At 38.1% G+C, this 7,500-nt stretch overlaps 3 protein-coding genes across 3 annotated transcripts in view; all 3 read left to right on the plus strand.

Moving 5' to 3' along the window:
- LOC138863294 (uncharacterized) overlaps positions 1-104 on the plus strand; it is a 6,758-nt gene extending 6,654 nt beyond the window's left edge. The window contains exon 2 of the mRNA XM_070127481.1: positions 1-104. This exon is cut by the window's left edge and continues 1,396 nt beyond it. The gene's annotated coding sequence lies outside the window, so the exon portion shown is untranslated.
- Positions 105-230: 126 nt separating this feature from the next.
- LOC113800108 (uncharacterized) lies at positions 231-1,500 on the plus strand. The gene is made up of 4 exons (XM_027350836.2): positions 231-306; positions 649-731; positions 871-914; positions 1,069-1,500. The coding sequence occupies exons 2-4, from the start codon at positions 665-667 to the stop codon at positions 1,372-1,374; spliced, it is 417 nt and encodes a 138-aa protein (XP_027206637.2). The 5' UTR covers positions 231-306; positions 649-664; the 3' UTR covers positions 1,375-1,500.
- A 3,967-nt stretch (positions 1,501-5,467) lies between these two features.
- LOC113800109 (uncharacterized) lies at positions 5,468-6,721 on the plus strand. Its single transcript, XM_027350837.2, has 4 exons — positions 5,468-5,538; positions 5,851-5,933; positions 6,073-6,116; positions 6,271-6,721. The coding sequence occupies exons 2-4, from the start codon at positions 5,867-5,869 to the stop codon at positions 6,574-6,576; spliced, it is 417 nt and encodes a 138-aa protein (XP_027206638.2). The 5' UTR covers positions 5,468-5,538; positions 5,851-5,866; the 3' UTR covers positions 6,577-6,721.
- The last annotated feature ends 779 nt before the right edge of the window (positions 6,722-7,500 follow it).

The following is a 7,500-nucleotide window of genomic DNA, read 5'->3' on the forward strand; positions in this document are numbered from 1 at the left end:
GTACATAAATCACTGTTACTTCAATGATTACTTGTAGTCCGCCTATTCTAATCATGATCAAAGGTAATGACTTGCATCACTCTCAGCATCGGTGTGACCCTATTTATGAAAGACCTTGTTAGTATAATGATTACACGCATTTTTGTAAAGTTGTCAACTCTCAGATAAGCGAGAATTGCGTTGCCACGTCACAGTGACTCCGACGTCACTAAGGAGATTCTCAGAAGATAAGGATATAAAAGTGGGCCTCGAGACATCCTTCACCAGTGTGTTTGTGGCACTGCTCTCGGCTCCATCAGTTCTCTTGTGAGTTGCTCTTGTGGAATCTACTTATACACTATATATGATACAACGCATGTAGTTATATATATGTATATATATATATATATATATATATATATATATATATATATATATATATATATATATATATATGCAAGCAACGAAATATTGTATCTGTAGCAACCCGTACACAATATTTTGTTATCATTTGCGAGTTGAATGTGTATTTCTTCACGAAAACAGTATTATTCATTTGTCGTATTATTTCATTTCATTCAAACAAATCAAGATGTGTAAGTTTATTTCTCTCGCAATGCATGCGAAGCACATCTGAATCCCGAAGTAAACGCCTCCCTTTTCCCACAGCTGAAGCAACGCAGCCATGACGCGTGTGATGTTCCTGGCGGTGGTCGCTGCTTTCGCCATCTGTGCCGAGGCAGCTTCACTGGGTAATCAATCCATTTTGTGTTGAAAGGAAATCTGTTCACGTCGTGATATTGACGTCCAATCCATCTTCCATCTTGAATGATACTTGTACCAGCGCTGTGGTTCAGCAAAGAAGATTCATGAAAATTTGTTCTATTTCAGGCTCTGAAGGGGAACTGCACCGAGCAAAACGTCAGTTCTCTTGGGTAAGTTGACGTCATTCTTCCCATGAATTAAACTGGTAATGATAATAACAATAATGCAGTATGTATTGTATCATCTAACTGTTTAGAGATGCAAACCCCCCATGTATAGCTTAACCACGTATCATGTATCAATTAACCTTGATTTCTTTTTCAGTCAAGCAACCAAAACGTAGAGCAATACGGTGGACAAGAAAGCGGCGGAGAGCAGTTTGTCAGTTCCCACGGCACTTTCCTGGACAACACTCAGAAGGTCGGCCAACTAGGTGTCGGGGACAACAACAAGCAGTTTGTGCACCAAGGCTTCTCGATTTTCGGACCCAGCAAGCAGGAAGTGGAACAGGTTGCGACTGGAGGTGGTTACCAGCACCAGACTGTCAGTCAAAAGGGTAGCATCTTTGGCGGCAGCAGCCAGAAAGTTATTCAGAGGGGAGGCAGTAAACAGATTGTGACTGGCAAGTGAGACGCGGATCCAGCCTAGGCTCTGCATTGCTGTTGAAACTGGTTGACTCTATTCCTCAATGATCAAAGAATTGAACTGGTATTTGTGATGACTGAATTCCTCGTAATTAAATTTTCCTTTGCAAAATATGTTTTATTTGTATGGGTTTCCTAAATTCGAAATATATATATATATACAATGGTTCTCACTGATGTGAGATTATATGTTAGAATACTTCACTGAATCTATGAAATGATGAGAAAGATTGAGAAGCAAGATGATATGGCACTATCCGTATAATTGCTTTTCAAACTAGAAGCAAAGCATTCAGCGTATACCTTCGCCAAGGCAATAGGATAATAATTCAAATGCCAAAAAGATGTCTATCTCGAAATGCTAATAAGAGATAGCTACGTCTAGCAATAAGGGCAACTGATGCAGTCATTAAAAAAATCCTGGATCCGGATCTTGATCAGCATCACCAACAAAATTAATGGCATCTAAGTTGGGCTAAGATACACCTCTGGTAAATACCTAATCAAATTCTGTTATTAACTTTATGAGCTATTCAGCGAACCAACAAACAAACCAACGCTACCAAAAACATAACCTTTGCGGAGACAATAGAAACACAAGCAACGATCAGAGAATTGCAATTAGAGCCACACACTCAGACATGGCTGAATTGCAGAATCCTATATATCAGAAAAAATAGTTTTCAGTATTTCATTATTACAATTGATATCATCTTAATAAATTTGGCTATTAGCACGAAAAGCCCTCAGCATGTTTTCATTAACAGATACGTTACGGATTCGATTAACTAAACAAGCCAAAACAAATCTACCAACAGGCAGTACTTGCTGACATATATTTGTGTACAAATATTAAATGAAACAGACACAACTGGAGGAGAAAGAGAAAACACATGCACAAGCTAATATATAGTCTCCTCACACACAACAAAACAGTGCATAAACCACAATCAGGAGCGTCTGTTCATAAGAAAAGGAATTTTGAAAAGTCAGGCAGACATAAGATAGGCTTGCATGTCAGTATTGATTTTAGTTCATGAAAATTAGCAATCTGAGAACCATTCCACATGAGTTTATTACAGCTATTCTTCAATAAATTGCTCATGGAATTTACTAGAGTAGCAAAATTTGAAATGAATTTTCTGCAGAAATAAGTTGTACCTATAAAAAGATCTTAATTCTTTCTTAGTTTCAGGGAGAGACATACAATTGACAGTTTGAACCTTATCATCCAAAGGTTCAATGAAATTATCTCCCAGTAACACACCAAGATACTTTATCTTAGTAGCACTTATTTAGGCCAGCTTTTTACCCGCGCAAACGTAACTTCAGAAGAGGTTCCCTTAAATGGTCAGACTAAGCATAACATTGACAAAATAACAATGTGTGTTAGTCAGTCCTTCAATAACCTTCCTCATTAATCTGATAAAAGTTGCATATGCAGTTTTCAAGCCAAACGACATCATTTGAAAAAGCTGTATATATTTTGAAGTCTTTAGCCAAAGGAATTTGCCAGTATCCTTTAGTAAGATCCAACTCAATAAAATAGCTATCATTTGAGCAATACTTCCACAGCTTTATTAAAAGTATATCACTTTTGATCAATACTACAAGTCCTAGGTTTTAACTCAGACTCGAAAACATTTAATTTAGCTTCACTTTTAGTCTTACACTTAAAGTTTCATGGGTTATCCGGGCAATTAGATGTAATGTGACCTGGCCTACTGCAGGCATATGAATAGAGTCTGCATGATCTTTAGGTGTAACAGTAACTTTTGGAGATCTAACTAGTTTAGAGCGATACCTGTGTGCACTGCAGTATGTGTGCAGATTGAGCCATCTCCAGGGAATTGCTGAATTGCCGTTCTTTAATGAAAACTAAGATCTGAATTGCAATTACTCAACAACTGTTCCTGAATTAGACAGTCAAAAACACAATCATAATCTTTATCTACTTCACTGAGAGAAAGCCATCTATCCAAATACTGTTCCATTCGCACCACCAGCGGAACAAGATTCCTTTTCTTTACACGCTTTCTCGGAATCTACGCCTGTGCATATCGGCGTCGTAAGTCTGAAGTGCGTAACCTCTCAATAAAGATCCTAAGTAGATATGGTAGCCACATTGTTGCCAGCGATTAGTGAAACGCCGTTCCGTAATTACCAATCCTACTCACTGTGCTCCTGTCGGTTCTTTTGATTTAGTTTAGTATTGGTAATTTCCCTTCGGTTTTTCACTCCAGATACTATTTTTTAGAATGGGCTATTGAAAGAGAATGCCTATTTCCCATATACCATATATGTTTACAGACAAACAAACAAACAAATTTGTAAATCATACAGCCAGCAAGATGTTTTTTACAGTGGTACTGGTGTGAGAAAATAATCGTCCTTAGAAGGGGGCGTTTCACGGACGATAATTCAGGCCTCGCGCCGTTGAGTCTGTTCAGCCTTTCTTGGATAATGATATATATATAAATGGCATTGAAAGAAGCAAAAATAAGCTTTAATAAGTCTTGAAAAGGGTCGTTTTCCTATACAGGAGTAAATAAATAGATATGCAAATTGCGACCATTTACGAGATGATTCACAGTGCTTCCATGGGCAAGTGCTATGGTGGAGTGACCGATAACCCCCCCCCCCCCAAGGAAGCTATGTTGTGGGGGACCACCGCGCATGCGCAATGCGTAGGGGATGGTACTTACAAAAGTAAAATTATACAAGTTAAATGAGATTTATTTCCTTTTAACGCAGTCTTTACGCTAAAAGAGATGCTGGAGAGGGATCACTACTTGGGATCGTTATGCACATGATGCCCTCGTTATCGTCTCCACAACATGTGCTTCTATCAAACGTAAACTCAATTCAACACCATCGACGAGAAAATTCAGTTCCCTGTGGAGGAAGAAGGCGATCAGACGCTAATGTTCTTGTTTGTATGTATGTATGCACACATACATATATACATATCTATATAAAATTCTCATCTCTTTATTACAAAATGAATTTGAATTTCATTTACATATTCTGCAAGGTACGCTTCTGTACTTAGCATTGAAAACATGGACTGAAAACAAATCTGAATCACATATGCCTCCCTTTTCCCACAGCTGAAGCAACGCAGCCATGACGCGTGTGATGTTCGTGGCGGTGGTCGCTGCTTTCGCCATCTGTGCCGAGGCAGCTTCACTGGGTAATCAACTCCAGCTGCAGGCAGAGGGAGGTGTGTGATTTTTGTATTTTCATTTTTGTACGAAACGTGTGTTGAGTAAATATTTTCACCTCATGGCATCTCTCCTCCTGAAGGCTATATATAACAGTATTATAGTCATTCTTCCTCTGAATTAGATTGCCAATGATAATAACAACGATTCGAAGATGTATCTTTTGTACAGGGGAAAGGTAGACACTTACAGTATCAATCATGTATGCCATTTATCAATAATCATGACACGCACGTTCACATGCACATCGTCAAGCTCAGATTCATATATGTGCTATACACATATATGTATGTATGTATATATATATATATATATATATATATATATATATATATATATATATGAATACATGTAATTCTGTGCCTGTATGTGTATACATATATGAAGAAATTTATTAATTTGTATGTATAAATGTATGTATATATAAAAACATATATACTCATACATAAAAATTAGGTAGATATTTGTGTAGGTTTGTACATATGGTTACATTTGCATATGTGCGTGTATTCATGTGTATATATATGCACATGTATGTACACATAAAAAAACACACACGAGCACACTCACGCATCTATATGTATATATACGCACTTACATTTTGTTGTATATTTTACATATATCAATGTTACTTTAATTATTACTTGTAATACTCCTATTACTTCTGATCATGATCAAAGTAATGATTTGCATCACTCAGCATCGGTGTATCCCTAATTATGAAAGACCTTTTTAGTATAATGATTACACGCACTTTTGTAAAGTTGTCAACCCTCAAATCAGCGGGAATTGCGTTGCCACGTCACACAGTAACTCTGACGTCACTAAGAAGAGGATTCACAGAAGATAAGGGATATAAAAAGGGGCTTCGGGGCATCCCATACCAGTGTGTTTGTGGCACTGCTCTCGGCTCCGTCAATTCTCTCGTGAGTTGCTCTTGTGGAAACTTCTTTCCCCTAAAGAGAAGTGTTGTAAATAGATGCACTACATATGATACAACGCATGTAGTCATATATATTTATATATATACATAAACAATGTATATATTTTTGTTGTTCTTGCTGTTACTAAATATTCGCGAGTTGAATGGATTTTTTCACGAAAACGTTTTATTCATTTATCGTAGTTTCATTTGATTTCATTTCATTCATACAAATCAAGATGTGTAAGTTTATTTCTCTCGCAATGCATGCGAAGCACATCTGAATCCCGAAGTAAACGCCTCCCTTTTCCCACAGCTGAAGCAACGCAGCCATGACGCGTGTGATGTTCCTGGCGGTGGTCGCTGCTTTCGCCATCTGTGCCGAGGCAGCTTCACTGGGTAATCAATCCATTTTGTGTTGAAAGGAAATCTGTTCACGTCATCATATTGACGTCCAATCCATCTTCCATCTTGAATGATACTTGTACCAGCGCTGTGGTTCAGCAAAGAAGATTCATGAAAATTTGTTCTATTTCAGGCTCTGAAGCGGAACTGCACCGAGCAAAACGTCAGTTCTCTTGGGTAAGTTGACGTCATTCTTCCCATGAATTAAACTGGTAATGATAATAACAATAATGCAGTATGTATTGTATCATCTAACTGTTTAGAGATGCAAACCCCCCATGTATAGCTTAACCACGTATCATGTATCAATTAACCTTGATTTCTTTTTCAGTCAAGCAACCAAAACGTAGAGCAATACGGTGGACAAAATAGCGGCGGAGAGCAGTTTGTCAGTTCCCACGGCACTTTCCTGGGCAACACTCAGAAGGTCGGCCAACTAGGTGTCGGGGACAACAACAAGCAGTTTGTGCACCAAGGCTTCTCGATTTTCGGACCCAGCAAGCAGGAAGTGGAACAGGTTGCGACTGGAGGTGGTTACCAGCACCAGACTGTCAGTCAAAAGGGTAGCATCTTTGGCGGCAGCAGCCAGAAAGTTATTCAGAGGGGAGGCAGTAAACAGATTGTGACTGGCAAGTGAGACGCGGATCCAGCCTAGGCTCTGCATTGTTGAAACTGGCTGACTTTATTCCTCTATGATCCTTTAAAGAATTGACCTGGTATTGTATGTGATGACTGTTTCAGTCTGAATTCCTCGGAATTAAATAGAATTTCCTTTGCAAAAACAGTGTTTCATTTATACAGGAGTTTCTTAGATTTAAAAAATATATATAGTGTTCACATACTTCAGTGAGGTAGCTATTAACATGTTTCGCTGAATTTCTCTACTGTAATTACAATCAAATGAAAATGAAGAAGTGACGAGTAGCGAGCGGATAACACGCTATCCTCCGTATAATTGCTTAAATGAGAACACACAGGCAATGGACGGGGTGCTGCAATTACAGTGTAGAATTATAGATATCAGAAATGAATCAATATTTTTTCCTTTTCTGTCTTTATGTTGTCTTTAATAATTATATTAATTAAAATTATGATAAGCCCTTAGTATGATATTTTTATTAACGGAAACGCTACGGCTTCGAACCCTCTAGGAAGCCTGTAGCTAAAAATTATGGACTACAGCTCCTGGTAACTGGCTGCACGGTGAGGAAAACGACTGCATGCAGATGGAATACATCACAGAACGTCATCAAAGAAAGGTTGAACGAACGACATCGCTAACGTCGCCTCCAGTTCGCCCAGCAGTAAGTGGAGAAAGATCTAGATTACCGGCGAAGAGCATTAAAGGACAGAGAAAAATACACAGGAAATACATGGAAAGCTTCAGTGCTGGATGAGATAAAAGGTGTATATGTTATATCCCTCTTAAATCTTTTTTTCACAAATTAATTCATTTCAATTTACGATATTTATTTATAAATAATAGTGTTCTAAACGTCGTATTTCATGTTTGGATCCTATATTATCGTTTACTTTTCACATACGATGGACGGATTATCTA

Source organism: Penaeus vannamei, chromosome 11 (genome assembly GCF_042767895.1).
Source record: "Penaeus vannamei isolate JL-2024 chromosome 11, ASM4276789v1, whole genome shotgun sequence".
Classification (NCBI taxonomy): Eukaryota; Metazoa; Arthropoda; class Malacostraca; order Decapoda; family Penaeidae; genus Penaeus; species Penaeus vannamei.

What these genes read in the sequence shown, in the direction of transcription:
- LOC113800108 (XM_027350836.2), top strand. Translation starts at nt 665, where the DNA reads ATGACGCGTGTGATGTTCCTGGCGGTGGTCGCTGCTTTCGCCATCTGT. An exon ending in TGCCGAGGCAGCTTCACTGG is followed by an intron (nt 732 to 870) that starts GTAATCAATCCA and finishes GTTCTATTTCAG; the next exon opens with GCTCTGAAGGGGAACTGCAC. An exon ending in CAAAACGTCAGTTCTCTTGG is followed by an intron (nt 915 to 1,068) that starts GTAAGTTGACGT and finishes TTTCTTTTTCAG; the next exon opens with TCAAGCAACCAAAACGTAGA.
- LOC113800109 (XM_027350837.2), top strand. Translation starts at nt 5,867, where the DNA reads ATGACGCGTGTGATGTTCCTGGCGGTGGTCGCTGCTTTCGCCATCTGT. An exon ending in TGCCGAGGCAGCTTCACTGG is followed by an intron (nt 5,934 to 6,072) that starts GTAATCAATCCA and finishes GTTCTATTTCAG; the next exon opens with GCTCTGAAGCGGAACTGCAC. An exon ending in CAAAACGTCAGTTCTCTTGG is followed by an intron (nt 6,117 to 6,270) that starts GTAAGTTGACGT and finishes TTTCTTTTTCAG; the next exon opens with TCAAGCAACCAAAACGTAGA.